The 14,360-nt window shown below is 41.0% G+C and overlaps 1 protein-coding gene across 15 annotated transcripts in view; it reads left to right on the plus strand.

Moving 5' to 3' along the window:
- The window catches only part of LOC115224827 (nuclear receptor corepressor 1), a 264,736-nt gene extending 250,857 nt beyond the window's left edge, over positions 1–13,879 (plus strand). For 11 of the 15 annotated variants that reach the window (XM_036513601.1, XM_029795755.2, XM_036513616.1 and 8 more), the window contains 2 exons: positions 5,200–5,331; positions 12,802–13,879. In XM_036513601.1, coding sequence (XP_036369494.1) covers positions 5,200–5,331; positions 12,802–13,073 — 404 coding nt within the window. In that variant the 3' untranslated portion in view covers positions 13,074–13,879. Of the gene's footprint in view, positions 1–3,537; positions 3,600–5,199; positions 5,332–12,152; positions 12,753–12,801 lie in introns of those variants that run through there. The other 4 variants (XM_036513612.1, XM_036513610.1, XM_036513615.1 and 1 more) reach the window with 4 other exon arrangements.
- Positions 13,880–14,360: the final 481 nt, after the last annotated feature.

Raw genomic sequence — 14,360 nt, forward strand, 5'->3', positions numbered from 1 at the left:
ATTATAATTTCTCAAATACATAAAAGATATTTAAACCGTTTTTTATTAAACTAATATACCAGTCAAAAATAAGTATTATTAAAAAGAGAATTTACGTATTTAAATCTTGAACCAATTTTCAATTTCTTCTTCTACAAAATGTTTATGCATTCAAGATTCTGCACCCTACAATTCAGACTATCAGATTTTTATATCGTTCGCTTTCTAAAGACCTGGATACTTTGCTGTAAATACAACAGTAAAACCAAGTCTGTAGGGATTACTAAAGTCTTTGTTTTCTTTCTTTTTTTCTGTTGGTCTTACTTCCACAGACAGCATATTCATCTTATGTTCAGATATTGTATTAAAGCCATATCTATAAGGTATTCAGACTAATTCAGATACTGCTGCTGTTGTTGTTGGTGTTAAGCAACAAGACGGGTAAGGGTGATTAGGTGATGGTCTAAAGGGTGATTAGGTGATGGTCTAGGGCTTAGAGGTGGGAGACCCCAGACCTTCAGGGGGGAAAAAAAAAACTTTGGTCGTCTTGTAGTCGAGGGCTCTTCGTTGACACCCGACACCACTGGAAGGTGGCCCTCGAAGTCGCTGGAAATGGAGATCTCCTGGTCCAAATTCTTGGACGGCAGAATTCTCCACTGCATTGCACCTTGGGCAAGTGTCTTCCACTGTTGCCTTCGGCTGACCAAAGGCTTGTGAGTGGATTTGGAAGGTGGAAACTGAAAGAAGCCCATCATATATGTATATGTGTGTGTGTCTGTGTTTGTTCCTCCACTATCGCCTGACAACCAATGGAGCACCGCCTTTAGAGATATATTTCCCTGAGGAGTTGTTCTTTCTATTGTCAACACCCTCGAGGAGAAAGACTCGGTATCTTTTGGCTGTAGTGCACAGGCGTATGGTGAGGTTGCAGCTCCTGCAGTTTGTCTCTGGCAGTCCTCAATCAGGTGAAGAGCCAAACTGAGGCACCTGACATTTCGAATAGTGTTAGGAAAACTCTAAGCATCTGCGATTATCAGATGAATTGTGTCCCTGAGAATTTTGGTATAATCCCTGGTTTGGTAGTGCTACCAAATTATGTGGCTGGTTCCACACACACACACACACACACCCACAGAAAAAGAACTGCTGTCACCTGGGCAGTCTGAGATGTGCAGCAGAATGATGCTGCAGAGAATTTGTAGTGCTCAGCATCAAGCTCTACTCACAAGATGTCTAAGTGGGCTTGGCCATATCTCTGTCAGCCTCCAGTGGAATTCATTTGCAAGGCAGTCAACCCAGCTGATGCTGTCCCAGGCTGACGTAAACAAACTGAAGGACAACTAAAATCACAGTTGGTGACAGTAAAGGCAGGCATAGAGACACAATCAGGCCCCCATGTCTGTGATTTGGGGAGTGGGTATCCATTTACAGCCTCGCTTGTGGCTGACCCCCAAATGTGAGGAACATGGGGATGACAGTAAAGGCAGGTATAGAGACACAATCAGGCCCCCATGTCTGTGATTTGGGGAGTGGGTATTCATTTACAGCCTCGCTTGTGGCTGACCCCCAAATGTGAGGAACATGGGGATGACAGTAAAGGCAGGCATAGAGACACAATCAGGCCCCCATGTCTGTGATTTGGGGAGTGGGTATTCATTTACAGCCTCGCTTGTGGCTGACCCCCAAATGTGAGGAACATGGGGATGACAGTAAAGGCAGGCATAGAGACACAATCAGGCCCCCATGTCTGTGATTTGGGGAGTGGGTATCCATTTACAGCCTCGCTTGTGGCTGACCCCCAAATGTGAGGAACATGGGGATGACAGTAAAGGCAGGCATAGAGACACAATCAGGCCCCCATGTCTGTGATTTGGGGAGTGGGTATCCATTTACAGCCCCGCTTGTGGCTGACCCCCAAATGTGAGGAACATGGGGAACTCATTGTTCGGGATCAGCTGAACTCACCCCAGATGAATGCCACCACATGTGCAAGTAAGCAGGTACAGAATGATGAAATTCTTCTGCCCAGTTTCTGAGTATTGTCAAACATGTAGGACTGACCCAGCTGTCAGCCAAGTCCATTACAAAGATCTCACACACACACACACACCTGCACAAAGTCCCTTTGGCCAAGGAGGAGCAGCAGTTTTTCTCTGTCTGATTGCTTTCATGAAAGAGATTCTCTGGTGGGTTTGACTGAAAAGACTAAGTGCAGACCCTTAATTCCAACCAAACTCTCAGTGAATGGGCCTACTTCTCTCAGCATGTTATTATGGGCCAGAAAAGGACTACTGGAGGGGGTGGCTCCTTACTTATTATATTCAAAGTAATTCTGGGCCCATGGGGTTCCCAATGTGACCCAAGGCCATGCCACTCTATGCAGATTGTATCATACGTCTCTATATAATGCGTATACTCTCATTTCTTTTCATTTATTTGATTTGCCTGTAAACCTCGTGCACTTTATGTGTGTGACTTCTCCCTACAGTATCCTCTCATCTCACTCTCGTCTAGCAATCATAAATCATTATATTATCCCTTACTGCACAAGAACCATGTAGATTTGGTTCTGTGCATGGGCACTTGGAACATGGGAACCAAGCTAACTCATATTTTTGAAATGAGGTACTTTTTCCAGAATTCTCCACTGCATTGCACCTTGGGCAAGTGTCTTCCACAGTTGTCACCCTGAGATACCTGCTGGTGATAAGGAAGGGTTTCTAGTGTTGCAATGGATTTAGAAGAGCTTGCAAAACCTCTGAATTGCTCCTGTCATTTCTGTGTGGGGCCAAGCATCTTTGATGCTTGTTTCAGTTGTGCTCTTCTAGTTCAGATTCTCTTCTTTACATAGCAATTTGTCAGCAATAGTCATCAATTACTGGTTTCCGGGCCAATCCCTGCATTTCTGAAGGTGACAATAACAGAGACTGGTTTAATTTGTTGGTTGATGTTAAGGAGAGCATCTTCTCTCTATACATAAACGGCAGTTTGTCTGTTAGGTTGTACCCTCACCCTGACCACGGCTTTCAACCGATTCTGATGAAACTTGACACACACATAGCCCAATGTCATAATTCAAAACTAATGCAGCGAAAATTTTGAAAAGTTCCCCCAGTTCTGAAAAAAATCGATAAATTCGACATGGGGGTCGAGAATCAGAAACACAAACCACAGACTGTCTAGGGGACGCAACTCGACCTTTTTAACTAAAAAAAATTTACCATCATTTTTTTCTCCATTTTTTGGCTATAACTCTCTAAAAATGCTTTATAGTTATTTCCCTTACAAACCCGAGCAATGCCGGGCGATACTGCTAGTCCAATCATAAAAACGGTGCCAAAACAGACACAGAAGTCTGGTGCAGTCTTCTGCCTCCACTGGCTCCTGTCAAACCATCCAACCCATGCCAGCATGGAAAGCGGACGTTAAACGGTAATGATGATGAAATACCATACAGGGGATTTTCATTTCAAAGCACCAGTCTTTTCGTTATAGAATGACAAAAGACGTGCATTTTGTATGATTAAAAAATTCTCCTTTGTATTCTCATGGTTTCAGGTTCAGTCCCACCGTACAGCACCTTGGGTAAGTGTCTTCTATTATAGCCTTGGGATGACCAATACCAGCATAGGGAATTTGGTAGAAACTTAATGATGCCTGCTGTATGAATGTGTGGGTGAATATATGTATGTATGTTTGTGAGGAAGTCTGTATGGATCCATGCTTGTGTGTGTATTTAAGAGATGAGGAATTATGTACATTATTTACATTCGACGGATATTTGTCCTCATCTTGTTGTTGTTAACACAACGTTTCAGCTGATATACCCTCCAGCCTTCATCAGGTGTCTTGGGGAAATTATGAACCTGGGTTCTCATTCCTAAGGTATTTTTCAATGTTGTTATTATTATTCAGGTCACTGCCTGGAATAAAGCTCAGAATCTTGGGGTTAGTAGGCCACGCTCTTAACCACTACATCATCATCATCATCATTGTTCGACCGTGGTCGAGACAATGGAATTTACCATGCTACGCCAGACTTCACGGTCCATCATGGCATTACGGAGGTCCTGTTGCTGGATGCCTGTATCCCTGGAGATTACATCAGGGTAGGAGAGTGTGCACCCTCTGGTATCGCGAGTAGATGGCTGCCAGAGGAGAAGAGTAGAAATTGCCTCTTTTTCAGCTCTACAACAATGTCCAGCAAACTGGACTCTCCTACCTTTCACAAGAGATGACACAAGAGATGGGCACATGGCGTAACAACCAAGTCTAATATGGACCCCCAAGGGTCATTTGGGCCCCAGTTTCAGACAACTGTATTAGAATTTGATAATAGAAATACTTTAGGGTCAGATGTTTTTTTTTGTTTTTATTAACATGTGCTTTTTACGATTTTTAAAAAAATTTCATTCCTAGTCATTATTTTGATTTGTATTTTATGTATGTATGTATGTGCATATGTTTGTGTATTGTATGTGTAAATATGTTTCTATGTACATGTATATATTTTCGTATGTATGTGTTTGTTTCTAACCGATCATCTTGCCATTTTTTTCCCTTTTTTTTTTCCTTTTCATTTTCATTTTTTTTTCTTTTTTTTTTTTCTTTCCATTTTCGTTCCTCTTTTGCTCATTTCTGTTTTGTTCATTCATGACCCATCTCACAATATTCTGGGGGTGGGGGGGACAAAAAACTACAAATCTTCATTAGTACCTCTTACATCTGCTCTTGCTCTTTTTTTTCCCCTCTCTATCTTCTTGCTCATACTCTCTCTCTCTCTCTCTCTCTCTCAAACACTGTCTCTATCTCTCACTCAAACACTCTTTCTCTCTCCCTCAAACACTCTTTCTCTCTCTCTCCCTCAAATACTCTTTCTCTCTCTCACTCAAACACTCTTTCTCTCTCTCACTCAAACACTCTTTCTCTCTCTCCTCAAACACTCTTTCTCTCTCTCTCCCTCAAACACTCTTTCTCTCTCCCTCAAACACTCTTTCTCTCTCCCTCAAACACTCTTTCTCTCTCTCTCACTCAAACACTCTTTCTCTCTCACTCAAACACTTTCTCTCTCTCACTCAAACACTCTCTCTTTCATTCAAACACTCTCTCTCTCTCTTGCACTCACACTCACTCTCTCACTCTCACTCACACACACACACACACACAAAACGAAAACGCAAAAGATTTCTTGTTATGAAGCCTTAATATTTCTCATTCCAGGGCCTTCAGTATCTGAAAGCAATGAGGCTATGTCATCCAAAATCTCCCCATCACGTTCTCCTCGGGCACGGCCAACGCCAGTAGTTGCCCATCATCAACATATTTCAAGTCTTCTCTCTAGGCCTAAAATTGGTAAGATGCTAAGCCTGTCTTCCTGTTGTTCCACAGTGGCTTATACTGGCCTCCAGTGAATTAGTTACATGTAGCATGCTTCTTAATTATAATCTAGCCAGCAGTATGCTAACGATCTCTCTTTAAACCGCGTTACTATAACTCTTTCTAGACTTAATTACTCAACTTATTGCTGTTTGTTTTGTCTCTGTTGCTCCAATATGTTTCTTTTGTCTTGCATTGGAAAGTTCATTGTAGAACCCTTTGGGACTTTTCATTGTTGGCCCCCTGTTGGACGTTCATCACTGACCCTGCGTTGGAAGATTATGGTTCAGCCCCGTTGGAAGTTCATTGTTGATTCCCCCCCCCCCACTCCCCTGTTAGATGTTTACTGTTATTCCTGCTGGAATTTTCATTCTTGGAATTTTCATTCTCGGAAGTTCGTCGTTGGCCCCGTTTGGGAAGTTCAACATTGCAACCCCTTCCTCCTCCTTGGAAGTTTGTTGTCGGCTCTCCTTTAGAAGTTTGTCATTGTCCCCCACCCTCCCCCTGGGAGTTCATTGTCGACCCTTGATGGAAGTTTGTCATTAGTTCTTCTCCATTGGACGATATTGTTGGCCGCCACTGGGCATTCATTAGCCCGCCTCACCCCCCACCTCCCCCTGTTGGAAGTTTATTGTTGGCCCTTTGTTGGTAAGTTCATCTTTAGTCTTTAGAAGGTTATCGCTGGCCCCTGTTGGCATATTCATCATAGTCCTTTGGATGTTCATTATTAACCCCATTTGAAATTCATTAACCTTATTCAGCTTTCATCATTGCCTCAATTACAAATATATATCATTGAGCTTATTGGAATTTATTTCCTATCAATTGATTATCAAACAGATGTGTATTGACCATTTTCAATTTGTTGATTTTGTAAACAACCCCCACCCCCTACTAAAATCATCTTTACCTTTCATCCTGCAAGTTCATTAATTTAAGTATCATTAATACACCAGAGTTGATTTGATTGACCGTATTAGTTAGTTAGTTAGTCAGTTAATTTGGCTCAAAAGCAAATAGCAAGGCCATGTAGGGGGACATGGAGTTAAGTACAGGGTGGTGTTCATGTAAAGAGTTCAGGCCACTTGAGGTCAAGGGAGGCTTTGAACAAAGCGGTCGTCGGCATCTTCACCATCTCGTCTGGCAGCTTGTTCCACGGATCCGCAACCCGGACGGAGAAAGCTCCTCTCCTTCGATTGAGATGAAATCGTCGCAGGTAGAGCTTTTTGGAATGACCCCGCTACAATAATTGAACCCCTCCTTTGTTAAGATCAATTTCAAATTCTATCAATTAAATAGGAATGAGATCACATCAGTAAGGGACATTATTTGTATATTACCTTTCTCACCTGGCCAAGCTTGCTTGGACATGTTTAGCCCATACATGACCTCCGTCTTGGTCCTGCATCAGTTGAGGAATGTCTTTGGAGAGGCATTCAGAGTCTCTGGTGAGATGATTAATATACGTTGTGTTTGGATGACCTGTGTATGCCGGGTGCTTTTCACATGGAACCGTACAAGTGCTTCAATGTGGCACTGACACAAAACTCTTGCAGACCAATCCTCCTTCCAGGAAGAATGGCCTTAACACTCCTGCTGTGTAGGACGGGTCTTCTTGAATACAGCAGGGCGCCAGGTATCTCGGTCCTTTGTCATCTCGTCTGAAAGCTCATCCTTCGGTACTTCGTCCTGGGGTCATCTTCTTTAGAAAAATGTAAGAGGGGCAAAGATGGTGGTAAAAAAGGAAGAAGAAAAAGAAAAACAGTTTAGAGGCTGTATGGGAATGCAGTTCTATGGGTGGGGGGGTTCGAAAAATAGGAAGATGTGGGTCACTGGGTGCATGTATGAGAGGGTATCTGTGTAACATATATAGATACATGTAGAGAAGGCAGGTGCTTAGGAAGCAAGCTCCTTAACTCACTGCTATGCCTGCATCTGTCGTGTGTGGTGGTGGGGATGGGTGCTTACCTTGTGATCTGGGTTTCAGAAGAGTGACGTTTACTCTTTACTCTTTACTCTTTTACTTGTTTCAGTCATTTGACTGCGGCCATGCTGGAGCACCGCCTTTAATCGAGCAAATCGACCCTAGGACTTATTCTTTTATAAGCCCAGTACTTATTTTATCGGTCTCTTTTGCCAAACCGCTAAGTAACGGGGACATAAACACACCAGCATCGGTTTCAAGCAATGCTAGGGGACAAACACAGACACACAAACACACACAGTTTCCGTCAACCAAATCCACTCACAAGGCTTTGGTCGGCCTGAGGCTATAGTAGAAGAGACTTGCCCAAGGTGCCACGCAGTGGGACCGAACCCAGAACCATGTGGTTGGTAAACAAGCTACTTACCACACAGCTACTCCTGCGCCTATTTTGTTGACATTTTCCTGTGAACAAGTTATCTGGTAATTCTGCACTTTCAAAGACGAATGGATTCTGTTGGATTAGAGACAGTCAAGATATCTGGGTGTACAGCAGTGCCTCAATAATACATACTCCTCTAACTCATGCTAGCATGGTGAAAAGAATGAATGAAATAAAGTCTCATAGCTGTGAATTAATTCTGGACTGAATCAAAGCTCGCAAGTAAGCAATTTTGAGGATCAGCTTCAAGAAAATACGGGGTCTGAGTAAAAAGTATCGGGACTGTTGTTATGGTAACACATTGGCACAGACTGACCTCGAACCCTGTCGCTCCTGTATGCTAAGGTATAACATTCTCACTCCTTTTGTTTATAAGAAGACTTGGAATTAAGGTTTGTGGAGTGTGGCTGTCTCGAAAAGGAGATCAGGTTTCAACAGTGCCGGGTCTCCTTGATTGTGTCGAGGGTGACAAAATCTTTTTCCCAAAAAAACCCCCCAAAAAACAGGTCGTTACAGGTGACAAATTGTGGGTCCATGGCTGTGACCCTTTCCTCTTTCCAAAAATCAAATAACCACTTGAAAGGAACAAGATGTTGTTACATATCGCTGGTCACAATGCACTTTGCATTGTTTTAGCCTTTGAATGACGCCACCCCGCTGGCTAAGCGAGCAGGCCAACAGAAGAAAGAGTGAGAGAAAGTTGTGGTGAAAGAGTACGGCAGGGATCACCACCCCCTGCCGGAGCCTCGTGCAGCTTTAAGGTGTTTTCGCTCAATAAACACTCACAACGCCCGGTCTGGGAATCAAAACCGCGATCCTACAACCGCGAGTCCACTGCCTTAACCACTGGGCCATTGCGCCTCCACATATATATATATATATATATATATATATATATATATATATATATATATATATATATATATATATATATATATATATATTGGAAAATGAGTACATGTCTTGTGTAGGGCTTATGTAAAGGGGTCTTTCTTCTTGGTACTGCAACTCCAAATGAGGCTCCATCTCCAAGGAGTTAAATGCCAAATTGATATGGGTTGTAGTTTTCCTCTTATAGCACCTGTCCCAATACTTTTTTCTATCAGACCTTGCAATTGTCTGTGGTTTCCACACACACTTTATAATGGTTCCCTTGTGTGCTGACCTGTTCTCCCCACCGTTTTTTTTTCATCTTGATCCTCTGCCCTTCAGCTTTATGTGCTGTGAGTAGTACAATGGTAATCTTTCACTTTTAAGCCAGAATCATTCCAGCTTCTTTAGAGGAGGAATTACTACTCGTCTCCCTTGGTAGTTAAAAAAAATGCATATTTTCTGTCTTAACCCTTTTGTTCCCATACTTCTGTTGAAATACTGTTTTCGCTTCAGTTGGTTTTGAAAACGAGGAAAGATTTAGTAAAATAAATATGCTCTTATTAAGCCGGTGTTTGGATCATAGCATAAAAATTCTGATGGAAGGTTTTGATGTAGATCACTTTAACCCTTTTGCTACTATATTTCTGATGAAATTCCTTTGTTTCAATTAATTTTGAAAATAATGAAGAATTTATTTGAAATAACTTTGTCGTTATTAAGATGGTATTTGGAGCATAAATTAACGAGGAATTCTTTGATTTAGATCACTTTAACCCTTCTGTTACAATAGGCCTGCATCCTTTGTCATCTTCTCTGCTTGCTTGGTCGTGTGATTTGGATGCCAGCTAACTGGCTCCCAAAGATGGTCCTCTTCAGCAAGGTTGAGACTGAAAATAGGTCTCAAGCGGTCCTCATATTATACAGTGTCTCTCCCACTCAGTTGGAGCCATTGGCTGTTAAGTGAAATGCTAGATCGCTTTGGAACTGAACACGGGACTGCATGAAGAGAGGAGTAGACGTCACCATCAACCCCCCCTGCAGCTGTTGTTTGGGGCCAATTTCAGTGCCACAGGATCTGCCTTCTGCCTATCTGATCTCAGCTCTTGGATCGACACTGTCATTGCGTTTGATGGGCAGGCATAAGCTAAGCTACTGGCTGTAGTCGACATCTTGACCCTTTAGCATCTAAACCAGTCGTATCCAGTCAAAACATTCTACTTGGCTTCATGTTCAAAGCTTCAAGACAATCCCTGATTAATTCAAAACCATGTGAATAAATAAACATCACATTTGACGGAGAAATCCGGATGCTAAACGGTTAAAGGAGAATCTACTTCTGTCTGGTTTAACTGAAAAAAATTCAACACATGTACCCTTAAGTCCATTGCAGTGACCAAATATATCCCATTAAAACTTACAGAACATTTTCATCATCACCACCATCATCGCCATCACACTCAAAACAAAAACTGCCACCATGCACAATACGTCTGTGCATGAGTATTGCAAATTCCTTTTTTCATTTAACTGTTAATCATTAATTATTCTTCCCATTAAAATTCTGCTGTCTCCCAATTTTGCTGTTACCTATTCACCCTTTGCATCAAAATAGCTGTTATTTTGGGGACAGGGAATCATTCCATCATATATTGATTTCAAATTCACAGCATCCTACTCTCCAAGTCCTTCTCTCCAAGTCTTACTCTCCAATATCCTCACAATATTTCAAAAAATGGCTTCTTGTTTTGCTTTCGGTTTTCTTTCTTTCTTTCTTTAATTAAGAACAAGGACCTTTTGAAAGGGTTAGAAATAGACTTGACTGCTCCCTCTGCCTGTTCCCGTCTATGTTATAAACCCTGCAGAAATCATGTTTTGTGTATATGTGGGTGGGTGGGTGTTTTTGTCAGAGATAACTGTTATAAACTCACATATTTGTATATATGTATGTACATAAAAACACACACACACATACATGTATATAACGCTGACTGAAGCCTTGTAATTGAATTTCTTAGGTGAAGATCTTGTCGTGTGTGTGTGACAGTGCTTGTGTGTCCTTTAACAGATAAGGAAATGACATGTGTATATATGAGGGGGGGGGGGCTGAAAAGTTCCTGGCTTTAAAGGGTGTCACAAAAGGCTTGGTTAGAAGCCTAACTTTCCGAGCTCTTTTATAGGGACTTAGAAAAACTGAAGGGACCGCTACAATAAATGAGCGAATCTGAGAGGGGAATACTCTCTCTTTTTTTTCTCACTCTCTTTTACTTGTTACAGTCATTTGACTGCGGCCATGCTGAAGCGCCGCCTTTAGTCGAGCAGCTCGACCCCAGGACTTATTCTTTGTAAGCCCAGTACTTATTCTATCGGTCTCTTTTGCCGAACCGCTAAGTGATGGGGACATAAACACACCAGCATCGGTTGTCAAGCAAAGCTAGGAGGACAAACACAGACACACAAACATACATGCACACACACACACACACACACACACACACATTATATATATATATATATATATATATATATATATATACATACATATATATATATATATATATACATACATATATATACATATATACGAATATGTTGAATAAAATCATAATTAACTGATCCTCTTCATGCATTTTCTTTTATCCAAAGCCAGGGACTTTTCCAGCATCCCCTCATATATATAAACACACACACACACATGTAACATATATGTGTACAGGCACACACACATCTATATAATTGAATGAGTTATTTTAAAGATTGATGTTCGTTATATTTTTATGTCAATTAATGTTCTAATTTGCATTTGTTATTTTGTTTTTTGAATTTTTTTTCTTCTTTAATCTTGTTTAATAATTGCTTTCTGTATTATTAAATAGTACACCCTGATATTGATTAGATATTTTTTTTTTTGCACAATATGTTTGTTAGCTATCCCATGATTCCCTCCTGCTTTAGCTCATTTGATTATATATATATCAGGTTTCCCTTTAATAATGCATTTAGTGTTTGTGTATGTGCATGTGTATATATATATATATACACGGAGTAGCTTTGGTGAAGTATTGTGTGATATTATTCTAAAGAGGTTCATTGTGTAAGGCAGGAACAGTTTGAAGAGATACAGAGTAAACTACAAAAGGCAAACGAAACAATACAAAGTTGTTAGTCACACCATATCCTTCTATATTTCATTGGTACGATCCCTTCTTCAGAACATTTTGAAAAGCGAAGGATAGAAATCACTTTTCTAAATGTCCTGAAGAAGGGCTTATTGCCCCAAAATATCGGAATATGAGGTAAAACTATAACTTTTTTTGTTTCATTTTCCTCTTGTAGTTTATTTTGTAACTTCTCGCATTGTCCCAGCATTACACAACAAATCTCTTTAAAACACACACACGTTTGTATGTATGTATATATGTGTATATATATATATATATATATATATATATATATATATATATATATATATATATAGTGTACACATGTATGATGTCTTTATGTTCATTTATCTGTCTTGTATCCTTGCTATTGAGCGCGTCTTATGTTCCCTCTTTGCAGATGATTAAATAACTAAGTTAGTGCGCTGCCTTCACTGTCAGACCGGCTATTGACGATTGGGGTCCCTCTTAGTAAGGCTCCTCAACCCCGCCCGCATAGCCTGTAACAAGCCAAAACTAACCATTTCCCATGAACAACCAGCAGAAAGAGAGGGGTCACTGAAGACTTTCACAGTTCACCCACAGTTGTTTCTGTGCCACAGACTCCACCTTCTTTTTTATTGGATAGCATCTCAGAACGTAGATTTGCTACCCTTCGTACAGGCTACCAAGCTGACAGTAGTGGTCTGGCCTTTGTACTCTACTCACCACCACCACCACCACCACCATCCCACTCTGAACTCCTTGCAGTTAACTGTAGTGGGGGGGAGCAATAGAGCAGTCAGCTTGCCCTCTGTTGTTGACTCTGCATTCAGTCTCTACCTCTTCCTCCTCTCTGCCTTCTCCTTGTCTTCTTATACCTCCTCACCTTTTTTCTCCACACCATTCCTTCTTCTTCTCCTTAAACCTTTCTCGGAGTCAGCAGCACTGGCTGCTTATTCCCCTACAGACCAAAAAAAGTAAGGAAAAAAAAAAAAGCAAAAGTAAAAACAAAAAAAATGATTAACATTGACGAAGCAGTAAGAACTGATCCTTTTGGTGAGTTGCAGAAACCTCCCCAGCTGCAGCAGCCAGTGGTGGACATTCGGGTGACAGCAGCAAGGACGATGCCTCTAGACCCCACACACCAGCTTCAGCAGCAGCAGCATCCGCATCCACGCCAGCCGTCGCCACAAGCAACATCGCCACCGGTGCTCCAGCCGGACCAAAGCCTGACCACGCCGCCAACATCACGTCGCACCCTGACTACAGCACCAGTGCAGGAGGAGGAGGAGGCACAAGCCCTGTGCCAATCTACACACCAGAGCCAGCAAAGTATTGAGGTGAGACGTCTCTCTCTCTCTCTCTCTCTGTGTCTCTCTCTATATCTCTCTCTGTCTGTCTGTCTGTCTTAGAACTCCATCAGACCTTACGAGGGGTCAACCAGCAATACAGGGGCATGACGAGAACCGTTTTCCACGGCCCAACTACCACCAACATTTTCCCGTTGTTAAATACTTCGACAGCTGTTACCATTTTTGAAACCAAGAAACCATGGAGCGTCTCTGCGGGGGGCGGAGGGATGGTGAGGGGCACGATTGGCCCCCTTCACCCCTTCCCACTGTAACTTTTGGTTTTTTTTTTGTTTTTTTTGGTTTTTTTGCTACCAAAACTCCTGAACTTTAAAAAAAAAAAGGGTAAAAAAACAACAACACCTATGAACCTGACTTGTTTGATCTACAGCTTCTCAGGGGCAGTTAATGAACGCAACAGCAGCAGCAGCAGCGGCACCATGATTTTTATGGACCCAAACAGCAAAATGGTGGTGGGGGGAATCAGTATCAATGATGAAAACTCCCAAAACAAACCAACCCCAACACGACTCTTACGGAACAAAGAACTCGATTAGACTCCCATGAACATGTAAAGAACTCCGTTGTTTTTTTTTTCTTTTTTTTTTTTTTATAAAAAAAAACACACACACAGACACACACACACACATACAAAATTTTTTTAAAAAATGCCCCTTCTGCTAAGCGCCGCCTCGAGTTCGGAAGGCTTGCACTTCTCAATACAACTTTTTCCCCCCCCCTTTATCGGCTTCAAAAAAGACTGAGAAAAAAAAATCTTTCTTTTGAGTAAAAAAAAAAAAAATAATAATAATAATAATATAAAATAAAATAAAAAGACAATTGTGTTCTTCATTTCCGCCCTCCCCCCCCCATTTCTCCCCCCCTCTCTTTTTTTCTTTCAACTCTGTTGTTTTGAGATCAGTGGAGCATGAAATCTCCGATGGGAAGATCCTTAGCATCATCCGGGTTGCCATGAAAGATAAATGCCATGTCAAAAACAGAAACAAATTTTTAAATAAATATATATATGTATGTGTATATATATATATGTATATGTATATATTTATGTATCTGTATATATGTATGTATATATATATATATATATCTATGTGTGTATGTATATATATCTATATATATATATATGCATATGTGTGTGTGTATATATATATATATATATCTATGTGTGTATGTATATATATCTATATATATATATGCATATGTGTGTGTGTATATATATATATATATATATGTATGTGTGTATATATTTATATGTATGT

This window comes from Octopus sinensis, linkage group LG26, assembly GCF_006345805.1.
Source record: "Octopus sinensis linkage group LG26, ASM634580v1, whole genome shotgun sequence".
NCBI classification, from domain to species: Eukaryota; Metazoa; Mollusca; class Cephalopoda; order Octopoda; family Octopodidae; genus Octopus; species Octopus sinensis.